Raw genomic sequence first — 18126 nt, 5'->3', positions numbered from 1 at the left:
AAACAAATCAATAAAAAATTTCATTTTTCAAATGAATAATATGAAGATTGTGAATTGTAAAACATGTTGAATAATTGACAACAGATTTTAAAAGCTCAAAGTAGCAACGAATAATGACATTCTGAAAAATGCCAAAATGACTTTTCAAATAAACATACTGACATTCACATATATGTAAATATATTTGATTTTCGTCGACATCGGTGACGGTATTTTTCTTTCCTTTTCGTTTTCGTATTTATTTACTTTACTTTGAATTGAATCGTCATAGGAAGCGCATGTCTTTATATAAAAAAAAAAGTTAAAAATTAAACCAATTAAAAAAGGAATTTTCATTTTTTTTTTTGCAAGAAAAAAAAATCCAGTTTTTTAAATTTATTTAAAACAATAAAAAAAAAAGAGTTAAAATTGAAAATTTTAGATTTTGAAATTTTATATTTGAAATAAAAAAATAAATGAGTGCCTTTATTTTAAGTTATTGATGATTAAATTTTAGAGAAAGATTGCAATAATTGAAAAAGAAGTTTGTAAAAAAGCTAAAAAAAAAAAAAAAAACTATTTTTCTCCTTTTATTTTTTTTTTTTTGTTGTGATATTTCTAGAATGAAAAGTTTTTGCAAAAGAGCAATAATATTGAATTAAATTAAATGTCCATAATAAACAGTTTGAAATGTTTGTGATAATGACTAACTTTTGGATTTAATATTTTTGAAAATATACAAAATTAAAATTTCTCAAATCTTAATTTTAAAAAGTATTGCACAAGTATTCAAGATGACTATTAAACATTGTAAAATTCTTTAATATTTTCTTTTTGTTGAAAGTGGGGTAGTGAAATTTTCTTTGAATATTGTATACCTACATATACATATACTCTCAATATAAATTGTGTTCTAGTGTGTCCACTTAGTAATAAATAAGTTTAATTTACTTATTTCATTTTTTTTTTAACGGGTGGCACCTGCCTAAATGGCAAGTTCTTTAAACAAAACTAGGCATAGACAGAGATTGGCTGCAATCTCTTTTCTTTCGAATGTAAGTATAAAATAATTTTTTAAATTATTCATTCATTCAGAAAATAAAAAACTATATATATATTATTCCTCTACGGAAAAAATATAATTTCCTCCATAGAACCGGTTCATATTTAATAATTGTGTGTATGAAATTTGTTTTGAGTTTTTATTAATTTCTATATATGTACAATATATATATATTCATAAGAAAAATTTTGTTACAATATGTAAAACAAATATCAAAATCAAAAAAAAACAAAAAAAAAATTGAATATTAATTTTACAGATTTCATTAGATGGCTCTCATAGGGATACAAAACTTGGGGCAACAATCGGTATTGGTTGCCATGTTACAGCAATCCATAATAATGTCGGTAACGGTGGATGCTTTGATGCTTCATCAGAATTATTGGTCGATGGTGATGATGGTGATGGTAATTTTAGTGAAGCTGAAAATATGGGTAAGCACTTGATGATTGCTGATAGAAAAAAGGTCATTAAAAGACCCATAGGAAAAAATTCAACTGATAGATTATCAGAAAGTTCAGATTCTGATAGTGCTAAAATACCATTAAAGATGTCATCGAATACTCCGCTGAGAGATCGGTAAGTTTAATATTTTATTATAAATTTTTTTTTTTTTGTAAATCATTAAAATTTAATAATTAAAAAATAAAAATTACAAAATAATTATTTTTATATCTACCTTTAATATTTCTTACGCGTATCTGTACCATTTTGGTGTCATCTAATTGTGGTATCACTGAATTGCGTTTTAATCCTTTTTTAAAAAGCTTGTAATCTGATATATATGTAGGTATACACCTACCTTTATGTAATATTATACATGCATTACGACTGTAATATATGTATACTTACAATGTAATACTTTAAAACCATAAATTTCCATAAAAATTTCTAAAAAATTTCTGAACTTGATTCAATTATAAAATATTTTTAAAGGAAACTATTTTAAATAAAAAAAAAAAACTTATTTATTTTTTTTGTTTTAAATAAGTAGTAAAAAAATCAATTGCTTATTTTTATTACGCGACTTTTGTGACATAAATTACATTTTGTTTTACATACACACACATATCATATGTGATATTTTTATTTGTTCTATTTTTAAGTTAAAAAATTCATATACATACCTATATTCCCACTTTACCACCACAGCTTGTTTGTTGCAAATTACCTTTTTTGCAACACAAAGGTAAAAGCAGTTATTCTTAAATAAAAAAAAATCCAGTTACATATATTTAAATAAATACGTTTATTTTGTATATTTTTTACAAAAGATCCTCGTCTAAAATTCTGTATCGAAGTATAACACAACCATACCTATAATTTCTCCGAAAACAAAGTTTTTCTAATTGATTCCAACTTGTTTCTGAACCAAATAACAACTTGAATATCTGAAATTATTGTTTTAAGTAGTTTCTGGAAATTTTCCATTGCATTCAGTTGTATCGTGATTGAATGAATTTTGAGGACAACTGTTTCCTTAAATTTTGCTTTTCTTCTCTATATTTTATACATATTTATGAACATACTTACATACACACATTTATTTTACATAATTCCTTACACATACCTTATATTTTTATTCCTTTCTTACTTTTCTTTATTGTTTTTTTTTCCACATAACACAATTTATTTGTATGTTATTTTTACAATAAAAATTAAAAAGAAGAAAAATATACAAAAAAAATTCATTCATTCCTTCATTCCTTTAATTTTTTGTTTTTATTGTAATTTTTGTTTTTTTCGCCGGTAAATTGAAATTGTGTTGCACGTAACTGATATTTTCTTCTTCTTGTTTTAATACGCTGTTAGTAAAATATCATCTGAATTTGCCGGCTGTTGTTTCTCATTTCTTTTATTATTACATATATTAATTTAGAATATAAATGGATGAAGTGTATGTAAAATATATGTATGTATGTATATATTTGTACTGGTGTTTTGAATGAATGATTGTTGCAAAATATGGTTAAAGCAAAACTGAATCTAATTTTTTTTTAATATCGTGCCAACATATACGTGTGAATCATAGATATATTCATAAGCATACATAAGTAGGTAGAGGTAAGTCCATCTATAGAATTCTAAAATTTATTCTTTCTAAACTGGTTTTGTTTTTATTTTCTCCTCAATTTAATTGACCTTGTCCTTGTCCTTTTATCACGTTCCAATTGTATGTTGAGGAAAATTATTAAAAATAATAATAATAATAATAATAATCTCCCCTTTAAACAATAATAATTCTAAAGAAGTACAGTCAAATTCTTCTTTAAACATTGTTGAATAAAAAAAATCACACATGGTAGGTAGTAAAAAAAAAACTAAAAGAATAAAGTTTATGTATAAAAAGTAAGTTGTTAGTAGTAGGTATGTATGTATGTACATATTTGTTGTATTAAAGTAACTGCATTTATATACAATAAATATACATATCTAATTCTTATATATATGTATGTACATACGTTGTTATATAAAGGTTTATATAAAAAAGGAAAATATATGAAAAAGATGGAAGATAAACTGAAAAATGGAAGTTGATTTTTCCTTTCTCTTCTCTTCTTTTCTTTTTGTTTTTTTGCCTTCTTCTGGTTTTCAATCATATGGTGAGGAAAATTTCTAGAAAATTCGTTTAGAAAGCGTCGATTTTTTTTTTTGGATTGAATATACAAAAAAAAAAAACAACTTCAATATTCTAGAGATTTTAACCAAACCGAAAAAAAAATTTCGTTTTTTATTGTTTAAATTCGTGAAATTTCTTTTACACACACAAAACAAATTTTTAATTTTGCTTTATTTTTTATTATGACAAAATTATAAAAATAAATTTGAAAAAAATTGTAATAATTAAGAAATAAAATTTGTTATAAAATTATATTTTTATCATTGAATTTCCAATTTTCGATTAACAAACATCTTTTGCAAATACATTAATAAATACCAATTAAAAAATTTTAAAATACAAACATACATATGTACATATGTATATCGTAATTATGATCACGTTAGTTTGATTAACATTAACTGAGATAAATTGAAAATATATTTGACAAATTACAAATTTTTGTCATCTTCATTATTATATGAAAAAATATGATAATTATGAGAAAATTTGACAATTACTCAATATACCGACATATGTACATATGTACATACTTACGGTATTAACATATAGTATTGACAAAACATTAAATTTCTCTCCCGGTTTTAATACAACATATAGAATCAATTGACAGTTTTCAAAGACTATTGAATATTGACTAAAATTTGTCAAAAATAGTGTTATAGAATTTTTGAAAAATACCAACAGAATATTGTTAACTAAATATTAAATCATAAAAATAAATATTCTTAATGTAATAAGTGTGAAATCGAAGACATATTTTCATTAAATACAAAGACTGTACCCAAAATATTTTCCAAAAAATAATGAGGTACACACATAAAACTCTGAATAATTTTATAATTACCTAATTCGTTGTTAAAATTTTCATTACAAAAAAAAAAAATTGTGAATGGTTACTAATTTTTACCTTTCACTTAAACGCTTGAATACTTATTTAAAAGGAAGAGAAAAAAAAAAACACTCTTCAATCATGTTTTCATCACATGGAATTTAATTGAAACCAACCAAAAAAAAAAAAATTTACTTAGTTCTTAAAACAAAAAAAAAAAATTATGTTTTTTTTTCTATTTTATGATTTTTTGTTTATAGGTATATTACCGTGTAAAAATAGTATATGAGATGAAGGGAATGTTATTTTGAAACATGACACTATTATAACAACACTAATACAATTTTTTAATAAATAAATGGCTTACAAAAGAGCACATTTCCTTTTGATCATTATCAAAATTTGCACATACATTAAGTTCTTGAGATACGACATTTTTGGTTCCAGAAATTTATGTCGTAACTCGAATTGTCGTTTGAGGAGGGAAAAAAATGTATAGAAACAAAAAGTGAATTAGACAAACTATGTTATAAAATAATTAACCTTTCATTTTTAAAAAAGGTGACAAAGTTTAAAAAAACAAAACCAAAAAAATTCAATGTTGTAACAAAAATAAATAAAATAAAATCTGATTAAGTTGATATTTTATCATTTCAATTCGTATTCTTAACTACTGACTAGAATTTTTAACTAGAAAGAGTTCATTATTGAAGTATGTGCTTTAGTCTCGTCTTATAACTAAATTCGGTATAGATTTTTATTCACAAAACAGTAAAATCTGTCAAAAAAAAAACAATTTTTTTTTTTTAATTTTCAAAAAAATTAATAAAAATTATCCAGATTTATATCATGTCGTAACTCGAAATGTCGTATTAGAAGATGTCGTATCTCGAGGACTTAGTGTATAAAAATTTAAAGTCAAAATTATTAAATTGATGAATTTTTTTCATTTTCATGCTTATTTCTTACAAAATTATTAAATTTTTGGTGATTCTATTTTTTTCGGTAACATTTACAAATTAAATGTAATTAAAAAAATTACAATATATTCACATTAACTGTTTTTTTAGAAATATGTAGATATTTTGTGGTGAAACGAAATGCATTGCTTTTACCATGAATAAAAATCATTTACCACGATTATTATGGCATAATCATGTATCTCTTGTATATTCGTGTATCTCGCGCATATTCGCGTCTCTCGTACATATTCGTGTAAGTTCGTACAATTCGCAATTATTTGTTTATTCTTATTACTAATTTATATTCATATTCATTTTATTGGTTAACTATTCGTATTGTTAATATTTCTACAGAAAAATTGTAATTTCTGTAGGACGGACACAATAATTCTAGTAATTTAATTTTTTTTTTTGGTTTAAAAAATTTAATTAATAAAAATATTTATGCTTCTTATATTTCATAGATCTTATTTTTCATTCATGAAAAACCAAAACCAAAAACAAAAAAAAATATTTTTTTTTTTTAGATTTTCATTCATTGAAGAATAAAGAATGTTTTAAATTTTTTTTATTTTTATAAGAAATATTTTCCCACACAAAATTATTATTCATCAGATTATTGATCAGCACTTTTATATCCATAAAAAAAATACTCATATACATACATAGTATATATGAGATATGTATTTTTATTATTAATATACAAATCAAAACAATATGAAATATTACATAGGTATAAAGAACCATAATTCTCATATTCTAAAATAATATTCTAATTATATGTATGCGTATGTATGTGTAAGTGTAATTTTATAAGTTCATTACTGAAAATAGAAAAAAAAAATATAAGATTTTTGTTTATTATTTTAATTTCAATAGTAAACGTTCTACATACAATTTGCGTTGTAATAAACACTAAAAGAGCATTTTATCAACCTTAAACTATTATTAATATTGTATTCAGATTCTTTTGAAATTATGTGTGCCAAAAGTATACAAAAGTACCTAATGGCTGAAGCTTATATTATGAAAAACTTTGCTTTCAAAAGTTTATTAAATGTTTTATTTTTTTAATTTTTGTTTTCTCAACAGAAAAAAAAAATTATTTTTTTAACCACATTAAAAATTGTAAAAAATAAAAATAAAAACGAGAATAGAAAATGCGTTAATTTTTGTGTTTTGTTTATTTATGCAGAAATATAAACAAATAAATAAATTTTTTGTTGTTTTTGTTTTCAAACTTCCTTGACTAATATTAAATTTTTTTTTTGCGTTTTACAAAGTAAAATAATTAACATTTCCGGACAAAAAGAAAAAAATGTTTTTTTTTTTGTTACATTTTATTTATAATTACATTAAAGATTAAAAATCAAATTTTTATGATTAATTTTTGATAATTGTGCAATTAAAGCTTTTCTTTTCTTGGTTTTCAAATTTTTATTTTTTTAATATAAATAAACTCATATTACAAATTAAATTTTATTCTACTAATTTTGTATGTTTACAGTATGTAGGTAGTATATTTGTAATTCAATACAAAATACATAAATACCTTCTGTTTAAAAATTATCGTAATCAAGTTACAAGAGTAATAAAAATTTATTAAATAAATTTATTAATAAAAAATATTTTATAAACAATCTTCTACTTTGTATTTTATAATTGTAATGAAAAGAAATTATGTCGAATTTGTAATTTGGCAATAATTTATAAAATTTAAGTAAATAATTTTAACAATTAATTTTTTGACACATTTTAAGTATGTATGTATATCAGCGCGAGCCTTTACAGAATTTCAAAAAATTTATGTCCTCATTTTACATCTCACAGTTACTGTAATTTGAAAGTGATTTTAATGACATATAAATGTCAAATTTCTAAAGTAACAACTGTAAAAATAATTAGTTCGTACGCATATTAGTTGTGCATTAAATAATGGTAACTGTTTTTGTCAATTTTAGTTATGTTATTTAAATAAATGTGACATTTAATAAAAAGTAAATAGAAGGGGTTTGTGAATTAATCTTTTGAAAATCCTTTGAATTTAATGAAATTCGTTTTATTAAATTTTATTATTTTGTTTACTCATTGTTGCATTTGTCATTTAAATTTTAAAAAATTCCAATTATGTAAGTTTTGAACTTAGGCAAATTCCACTTATGTACATGTACTGTTTTGTATTTTTAGTGGGGCTCATCTCTAAATTAAAATTTAAACACGTTAACCCTACTCTTTTTTAATATACGAATAAGGGAATCAAAACAAAATTCTTATTATTTTCTTTACCTTTAGCTTACCTTTAATTTACCAATACCAATATAACTTTATTATTATTATATTTTATAAATGATTTACGATCACGAATACTTGAATATATTTTTTTTTCTTATTTTTTTTAATTTTAATTGGATCTGAAGGTCTACAGATGTTTCTTATTAAGAATTTAAAAAAAATTTGAAGAACATCAGTAAAGAAGTTTAAAAAAAAAACAAATAGGTACTAAAAAAAGAGTAGAAAAGGGTAAAGGAAGTAAATTAAATCACAACATGAGATCTGGAACTGATCTTTTTTTTATACTTACATAATAATAATAATAAAGTGCTCTACATACATACCAAGAATGAAATTTGAGATTTAGTTTAGTAGAAATTCTTTAATTTCTGAAGGTAAACAAGTTTATTTTGCGTATTATGCAACTCTTTGATTTTATTTTTGTTTTATTTCTTTCTGGTTAAATAAAAAAAGAAAAACATTTCAATGTCAAAATGTCACTAACACAACTAAGAAATTGTTTACTTTATTTTGAACTTTGTATATATTTTGGCCAATATTGTTGGGTGAACAAGAAATCATAATTTATAACAAATATTGTAAAAATAACAATTTAACACTGCAGTAAAAAATTTATTATGTAATGACAGTAAAAAAAAATTGTAGAAAATATTATTTTTGCTAATGTTCAAAAAAAAATTTTTTTAGTTATTGTAAAAGAAATTTATTCTAAAATAAAGATTTTCTCTTAATTAACGAAGCGCCATCTGTTATTTATTGTCTCAAATCTAATAACGTTCTAATGGTCACAGTTCCAAATCTAGTTGTAATATCAATTGTATCGAGCAATTTTTAGAATTTTTCGCCTTCAAATTGGGTTGTCAGTTGAAATTGTAACTTTTATAATAATATGTTGGGTCAATATTTTTGTTTCAAATTTTGTTGTTTCTCAGTAAACTACTTTAAATAGCATGTGTATACATATGTGCTTACTAATTATAGAGTAAATTAATTCTTTTTTAATATGCTTTAATTGTACATATTGACAAGTTACAATTCGTAACACCACGGTTCAATTCGTTTCATTTTTTTTTTCGATTTAATTCGTTTTGCAGAAGAAACATAAGGAATGAGGCAGCAAATAAACAATTTGCAATTAATTTTGCAGTTAAAAATGTTCTTACATCAAAGTTATAAAAATTGATTAATTTTAAAGTAAACCAATCACGTCTAAGTCCAGCTTCCCAATATGCACATTATTTTCCGAAAATTATAATGCTTTAAAAATTCTAATTATGAGCAATAAAAGTAATATAAAAGTACTAAATTTTATTAAAACGTCATAAATTAATTATATATAACTAATGAGCGAGGTCTAAATAAAAATCCTTAAATATGTAAAATATGAAAATTTCAAACCTTAAGTAAAATAATAGGATTTAAGGGGGTGTTATTTAATATTAAAATATCTGATAAAAATAAATCTTTGTATGTAATTTAAAGTGCACATGAACTTGTTTTTTTTTTTCTCATTTAATAATTATCTACATATATGTATGTATGTATATATAAATTATATATTTTAATTGAACTTGCGCACGTGAAATATTTAAAATATAAAAAATCTAATTTTATTGTAATGTTCTAATATTATTTTATACACATATATACATATATATACACAATATTTGCAATTTTGCAATTATTTTCTAAAAATTACTTTTCAAAACTCTTATAATAATTTTAGGTATATGGTTTCCTTAAAAAAATGATATAACAGAATAAAACTATTCTTATATATTATTCTATTTTTTATACATAAAATTAAATATTAGCTCATTCTCTAAGTATAAGAGAAAAAAAAATAAAATTTACATAAAAAATGAAAACAAAACAAATGCGTACAGGTGGTTTGGTGTGTAAATCACAAAATATTTTAAAAATTAAATTAATTAAGAGATTAAAGTAAATCGTGCAGAAATACATATATAAATAAAATATTAATTTACTTTATATAAATAAATAAAACGTGCTCATTTAATTGGAATTCATACCATCCTTTTAGCATATAATTATGTAGATAGTGTTGCCAAATCTTTAATAAAATTCGATTTTAAATCAAATTGAAAATTTTATTTAAAACATGCAATGTTTTTATCTTTTCTAGTTTAAATAAAATAAAATTTCGAAATTTTCAACCTACTTTAAGTACTAATCCAATTTTTATTATCACTTTGTCATATTCTTCTTAATAACGGAAAGATATTGACATATTAAAATTGAAATTTCAATTTAATATTTTGACATTTACTTAAAATACTTTTTACATATTTAAATTTATTATTTCTTATTCCATTAAAATTCTATTCAATTCATGAATTTATCTGGCAATACTTAATCGCAAAGCAATAATTTTTCTTTTAACAACAAATAGCACCCTTTGCAATCTCAATAATGGAATGGATATTGCATGATAAAATTTTGTATAATTTTTGTTTTTTAAAAGATGAGCGACGATTACAATGTTATAAAAATTTTGCATGTTTAAAAATAACACGTGTGTTTATAACTTCTTTTTCTTTTCATTCATTTTACTTTATTAAGTATAACAGAAATAATTACTTATTAAGTATATGTAAACAGAAATAATAATTATTGTGTTTTATTATAAATATAGCACTTTATTTTAACATACAAACTATTTAACTAGAAATAAAATTTTTTTTGAAATAAATTAATTTTAGTTTATTAATATTGTTTACGAGGGTATATGTATGTAGTTGAATAAAAAAATTACAAATAAATTAAGAAATTAAAAATAATATGAGTTTTTGGTTTTGTTTAATAAAAAGTCTTTTTTAATAACGGTATCATACCGAAGAAGGCTTATGGGTAAAAGCCTCCAATCGGCATTTTAAAAATTTTGAAATAATTTGGAAAATAATCGGCAAAATTTATTTTAAAATTTTAAAATTAATTTATGGAGAGTGTTCCCCATAAATCCTTGATAGTCGGATTTTTAAATATATTATTCAAATAATTACATATATTCAAAATAAAAAAAAGGCTTCTATGACATTGACATATGAAATATTTGAAATTTAATTAATCAAGACCTTGTAAATTTACTCCCAATTGCATATATGTCTATAGTAAATTTCGATACAAAGATTTTTTATTTCTAGAAATTTAAAGCAAATCCTAATTTAAAGAGAATTTTTAAAAGAACCAACCCAAAGCTACTAACAGGGATCAAATATCAAAATCTGCTTTTTCTGTTAATATTTCTGACAAAATCAGCAAACTAATATTACATGCAAAAAATTTTATGTGGAAGTTTTGTATTAACTGGATTATTACTTTACATATTTTCATACATATACAAAATTATTCAATATAGTCTTTGAATGTTTGCACATGCATGAGTGTTATATACATATATTGTGTCTACATTTGCATATATATTTTATTGTCAAAATCAAAAATCGATAAATTCAAATTCTTCTATTTTGAATTTTTTCTCTTTCATTCTCTTCTCTCTCTTTGCCTTCCATTTTAAGGATTCCATGAATAAAATATTTTTTTCGACTTTTGTTTTATTAATTCTTTTATTCTAGGTTCCCTGTATTTTACAACTTAACATGTTGTTTGCTATTATTTTTCGTCTAAAATTATAAAAAAGCCAGTAACTGTCCATGTATGTATGTTTAAAAATATTTGATGGAATGATTGAAGCTGTTATGAAGAAATTGTTTTATTTTTATTTATGTTTATTTTAATTTTAATTTTTAATTTCAAGGTTAAATTACTATTTTATTGACATTGATTCCTTTTTGTTTTTTTTCTTTTCTATATTCTTTAAATATAAATTATATTATGGTGTTGGAGGGGGGGAGGGTATAAAATTGATATTCAAAGCAATAAAATCGAATTTGTTTCTTTTCCGAAAAAAAATATGTAATATTATTTTTATTTTAGATTGAAAGGACGAACTATTTATTATACAAACGCTTACATAAGCATATGAAAATATTTGAAAATATTGAAGTCGATATCGATTATACACCATTCACAATTGAATAATTTCATTAATATAAATAAATAAAAAACACATAATTTATTTTGATTTCACCTTTTTAGAGGTTGGAGGTTAATATATTTAAAATTCATTATTTTGTTTCCTTGGTAATTTACTTACATACATACATATATATTTGTATATTATTACTAAAGAATTAAAATTGGAATGGAAAATACAAATTTTTATTTACGGTTGAAAGAAATTTCTAGAACAAAAACGATAAGTAAAATGATACTTTCTATTACAATTTTTTACAAAACTGGACATATATGCTGCCTCTAGGTATATAACAACACCTGAATACTCTTAAAATATTGAAATCAATTTTTAAGTGGATAAGCGATAAGCCCTTAATAATTTTTTAAAATAAAAAGTTTATACGATTTATTTTTTTTTATATAAAACGTAATTAAATAATTAAGACTGAATTCTAATGGATAAATAAAATTTTTTTTATGTGAACTTAAATAAATGCATAGGTCGATAAATAAATTTTCAATTAAACTAATAAAAATCCGAATTTTTTGCCGCTGGTATATTTTAAACCAAATAAATGAGTCATAAATAATAATCAATATTTAAAATAATTCTACATTCCATACATATATTATAAATATTTAATTTTTAATTACACAAACAATATACATATGTATATACAATTAAAAAAATATTATTATGTACAATAATTATTGTGTAACACTGTTTAATATTATGTATACAGAAAGTGCATAAAAAAATATGTTATTAATAATTTTATTGAATTTAAGGAAAGAATTTTATTTATGAATTATTTTCCTATACTACTATTCATATAACGTACATACATTGTAAGCATCTTTAAGTAATTGTTAATAAAATTTTAAATGAGAAAATACGCAATTAACCCTTTCATTACCGCAATTAACCCTTTCATACCCGCAATCACTTGGCTAAATTTTTTTTAAGTACACAGTAGACGTATGAAACACTCCAAAATTTTTTTCGAATAAAAAGTTTCTCTTTGTTGAAATTGAGAAATATTGATGTATAAGAAGTTAAAGCTATGTAATTTTGATCTCTTGTACAAAATACACAAAAAAAAGTGTATTAAAACTCATTATTTTAATTTGGTATAAATTCACAAAAAAATTTTGTGCAACTATTTATAATTTCATATATTGAATTTATATTCAAAATGAAATTTAAAAATTCTATGGAAAATTCTAGAATTTTTTATTAACCTATAGCAATTTTATTGTAATTTCACTTATTATTGTCAATATTTTCGTCATATGTAATTACTTTATTTTTTATACACGTATTTTATAAAGTAGATTTTGTTATAATTTAAATTTTAATAAAAAAAAAATCGATAATGGTTACTCTATAGTATAACTATAATAAAAATAATATAAAGTGAACAATGTTAAATTTACATTATACATTATCTACAAATGTAAAATAAATTAAAATAAAATTAAATGTTAAAATCAATTACCTTTATTGTTAATTAAAATGGGATTGTAATAATTCTAATTTTACCTATATTTTAACTATTTATACGAGTACTTATATATTTAATACCACTATAATTTTAATATCACCTATACCTGCACATAAAATTAATGTTATTGACTCGTTATTATTGACAATAATTGTAATAATTAATTCAATACTTAGTATTAAAATAAATCTACTGTTATTACGTGTGGGTATTAGTGTATATTTTAAAGAAATTTTTGTATGTGTGTATTTTAAAATATTTTTATTAATTGACATTTTTTTTTTTTTAAAAATTATTGGAAAAATGCTTATTTTTGTTTTTAATATGGCATTAATTAAGGTTTAAATTAAAAATATATATAAATTAATTTAATTATAATAAGAATAATTATTTTAATTACAAATTAATAATTAATAGAATTTATTTAGAATATTATTAAAAATCTATATGAACAAAATTGCATTTTAAATTTAAAATATTATTTGCAATTTGTCCACTTGAATGTGTTAAGACAACTTATGCTAGAATAGTCTAAGAATACAGCAGTGCTTTCAAAATTGTAAAACAAGAATTTTATAAGATTTTTTTAAATTCATTCTAGTGGTAAAATTCTTAATCTTAACCCTTTAATATAAACAATTTAATTACCAGAAATTAATTACAAACACATGCATTACTCACTTAATAAATATACAAAATTTTATTGCACATAATTAATATTAATTATATAATCATAATAATCATAATAAATGAATTAGAATCATGTGACTTAATTATAAGGCTTATAATAACTGTAAATTAATTGTTATTCTTTTGTTTATCTCGAAAATATTGAACTATTGAAACTTTTTAATATTATATTTTTATTAATCGTCATATTTACCTTTTTATAATAAAATTAAACATTGTTGGAAGAGAAAAAATTACGTAAGTGTTATAATAATACGCGAATATGCTGAATTGCATTTTCTAAATAAAATAAAATTAAATTGAGATTTAAAATTAACTTAAGTACTTTATTTGCTTTCAATTATAAGAAAATTTCATATACATTGTAGTTTTTTATTTCGTATACAATTATAATTTTATGAGGAAACTATAAATTTTTATATAATAAAAAAATTTAATAAAATTTCCAATTATTAATAGTCAATATTTTAGAATAAATATTATACTAACATATCTACCTTGCTGGTTCACAAATTTTTGAATAATTTTATAATTCTAATAAAAATAAAAAGAATTGGTTAATTGATTTGCACGAATAATTTAGATATATAAGATATATGTATGGGTATATATGTATGTATATATGATATATGTATATATACGGATTTGCCTTGTTTGTTTATAAAATTAATATTGTATAAAAATTACATTTAATTTAATGCGCATATTGAATTTAATTTGATGCATTTATAATTTCACGTCCTTATAATTATAACCGTGAATTTCATTAATTTTTTCTATATTATAAAAAAATTACGGGCACTTTAAATCCAAAGAAAAAAAAAAGTAAAAACCTTCTTTTGTACATGATTGTACAAATAATGCTAAGTTGCTGCTAAAGACCTCATAATATGCCTATTTAATTTAAATACTTTAATTTTATCATTTGTAAGTCATTCACATAATATCAAACGGGATTTGCCCCAAAACAAAAACCATTTTTTTTATAATTAACAAGAACATGCTAATAATATGTATGTGTGTATAATGATTCAATCAGTAAAAAAATCATTTTACCATTTCTCTGATCACTACAGTTCAAGAAGTCCTGATCTAGATGATTTTTCACAGGTGCATATTATGCATATTTAGAAATAAGTTTTTGAGTTCTAATTTTTTACTCGTATCCTGTATAATTTCGCCCATGAGTTACGCCCCATTAACATTTTATATTTTTAACATTTTTGTTAAATTTTTTAAATAATCTAGATTTTAGATTATAAAAAAAACCTCACATAAAATTTATTTCTTTTAAATCACCGAAAAGGATTACATAGAGAAGTTTCAAGGTCATAAAAATCTACTTAATCAAATCATTTACATTTTTTTTTTTTCACTTTTCTCTTAACCTCCGATTCAATCTTTATTCATTTTTTCCTAAATTTAGTTTTATGTTTTGTTTTTTTTTTTTTTTCAAATGATTTTATTTACATAAAATGGAATAAAAATTAATTAGCCATAACAAATTTTTTAAAGCTTCATTAATAAATGGAACTGTGTATAAGCGGTCCAAAAAAAAATATATTATGTACATGTGTATGTTTGTTTTTTAAATAATGTACATATTTTCATATACAGTGAGTCATAGTTGAAATTATGTTCTTAATATTTATGAATTGTGCAATTATTATTGAATTAGGCTAGTATAAGTTTTTTAAGTAAAAATGTAAAGTTAGTCGAAATGATCAAAGCTTGCTACTTTAAATATTGAAGATTCTCCTTCTTAATCTTATAAAAAAATTACTTTCCGAAATAGAGGTTTTATGAAATGTGCGTGACTTAACAAGTTTGTTGGTACAAAAATTTGATTTTTGGAACAAAAATATCATTTAATTCCTTCATTTATTAACCTTTCAATTCTCTCAAAATACTCTTGTTTCTATACTATCACTTACGCCTTTTATGAACGCAAAGAAAAATAGGGTTGGATGCTCTTTTTTTTTCTTAAATAATTACTAAATTGTTGTGAGTTTATTCTTCAATTGAAGTTCCATTCTATATTTATAACTATTATTATTAAATCATATGCATAGTGCATGTATGCATGTTCAAGTATTCTTTGTTCAATACTTCCATATCCAAACTTTATATTTAAATTTGAATTTTTTCTGACCGAGTTTAAATTGCATCTACTGTATATATGTTATATAAAATACTGTATTTGCTCAAATCCAAAAATAAACCTTCATAAGGTGAAGCTTTTTATTTGTATGCCTGGGTTATTAATTTTATTCACATTATATTTTTATGTTCTTCTCTTTTTTTCTCTAAATTTTAATTTTTCTTTTTATTCTTGTTTATTTGTGACAACGAAGATTAATAATTAATTTTGTTAATTAATATTGTCTTTATTTATAAAATATAAGGAAAAAAACCAATTTAAAAAAAAGAGAAATGTCCATATGGTGATTAGATGGCTAAATGTCAAATTAATATTTACTTATTATATTGAATTTTGTATTTCGTACATACATACATATGTATATCCGATTTGAGTACAGAAATCCTTAAATTCTTCAGAAATGTCCATTATAACTATTAATTAACTTCTAACATACTTAACTATTAATTAACTTAATTAACTATAACAGTATGAGCTTCACAATTGAAAATGGTACACAAAATGTCAAGAATTAATTAAAAAATACCCAACTTGTTATTTGTATAAAATAATTAAATGTTACAGTAATTTACAAAATGCAGTAAAACACAAAATTCAGTACTTCTCAGCATTTTGGAAGCCAAAGTTTATTAGAAAAATTTAAAATGAAAATAATTTTTGATATACTTTCAATCATTAAAATTTTAAACAAAAATATTGCAAAGGAAGGCACCAGTGGCATTCTTTATAAATTTTTCAATTTTTTATTATTAATTTTTAAATTGGTGTTTTTTTTTTTAATAATTTATAACAATTTCTTTTCTTTTTTTTTGTTGTATACCTTATAGTTGCTTGTGCATAAATATTCGTACATACTTATATAATTTTTATATATAATCTTCAGATACCTGGATATTTATTCATTTTATTAGTCATTCATGTTACATAATTCACTTCAAGCGTTTTCAAGCTTACGGAAAAAGAAAAAAATATGAAAAACCAAAAACAAAATACACAAAAGCTGAAAATAGAAACATAAAAAGTATAAAAAGAAACAAGGAAAATTATGTATGGATGTATGTATGTATACATGTATGTACATTTGTACAATAGCGACATCTTTTGCTAAAAGTTCATTGCTCTTTTATAACAGATTTTTATGCACGTTATTATTGTAAATTGTGAATTATATGTAGATATGTACATATATGTATGTATGTAGGTATGAAATTGTATAAGTTATAATAGTGTTAGATGGTGACATGGTGTCATAAAATCATAGGCACCATTCACTATTTCCTACGAGAGTGTGGTGTGGACAAATTTTAATAAACTTCGTCGTACCTACATAAAATTTGTAATATTGTGTGCTTGTGCACCTGAAATTAATTTTTTATACTCGTAATATATTACCGTTTTTTTTCTGTTATATTTTATTTTCTTTTTTTTTTTTTACTGTAAACTTTTAAAAGGCCAAGAAATAATAGTAAAAACAATAACAACAACAATGACTAATTTATATAAATCAACTATTGTAACTGGAATTTTTTTGTTTTTGCCTTTCTTTTTTTGCCGTTTTATAGTATTGCCAGATGGTTGTAACTTGTAATTACAAATACATAATAAGATATTTAATACAAAGCGCTAGAAATTGAAAAAATTTGAAATCTTAAGTTAAAAAATGAAAAGTTAAGCAAAACTGCAGTTGTTTTGTTATGGTAGGTGTTGTTGCATCAAACATTTTTTATTTTATGTCAATTTTGTGTTTGACATTTGCTATACTTGTTTTTATATTTATTTGTTTTTTACTTATTTGTTTTTAGTCATTATTGTTATTTTATTTAAAATCCGTTCATAAAATATAGAAGAGCTTTGATCCAAATAAAGTTCGTTTCCCTTATTTTTTAGTATAGGTTACACACTATTTTTGTTGTTATAACGCATCTATATACGTACTTATGTATGTATTATTGTATATACTCTCATAATGTAGAAATAAATGTAA

General features: G+C 21.7%; 1 protein-coding gene across 2 annotated transcripts in view; it reads left to right on the top strand.

The window, feature by feature from the left end:
- The first annotated feature begins 286 nt into the window (after positions 1–286).
- LOC129615579 (CDK5 and ABL1 enzyme substrate 2) overlaps positions 287–18126 on the top strand; it is a 54359-nt gene continuing 36519 nt past the window's right edge. For both annotated transcript variants that reach the window (XM_055530836.1, XM_055530837.1), the window contains exons 1-2: positions 287–1034; positions 1302–1621. In XM_055530836.1, the coding sequence (XP_055386811.1) occupies positions 969–1034; positions 1302–1621 (386 nt within the window). In that variant the 5' untranslated portion in view covers positions 287–968. The remainder of the gene's footprint in view (positions 1035–1301; positions 1622–18126) is intronic.

This window comes from Condylostylus longicornis, unplaced genomic scaffold, assembly GCF_029603195.1.
Source record: "Condylostylus longicornis isolate FDR11 unplaced genomic scaffold, ASM2960319v2 ptg000137l, whole genome shotgun sequence".
NCBI classification, from domain to species: domain Eukaryota; kingdom Metazoa; phylum Arthropoda; class Insecta; order Diptera; family Dolichopodidae; genus Condylostylus; species Condylostylus longicornis.
This window is presented reverse-complemented; position numbering and strand designations above follow the sequence as displayed.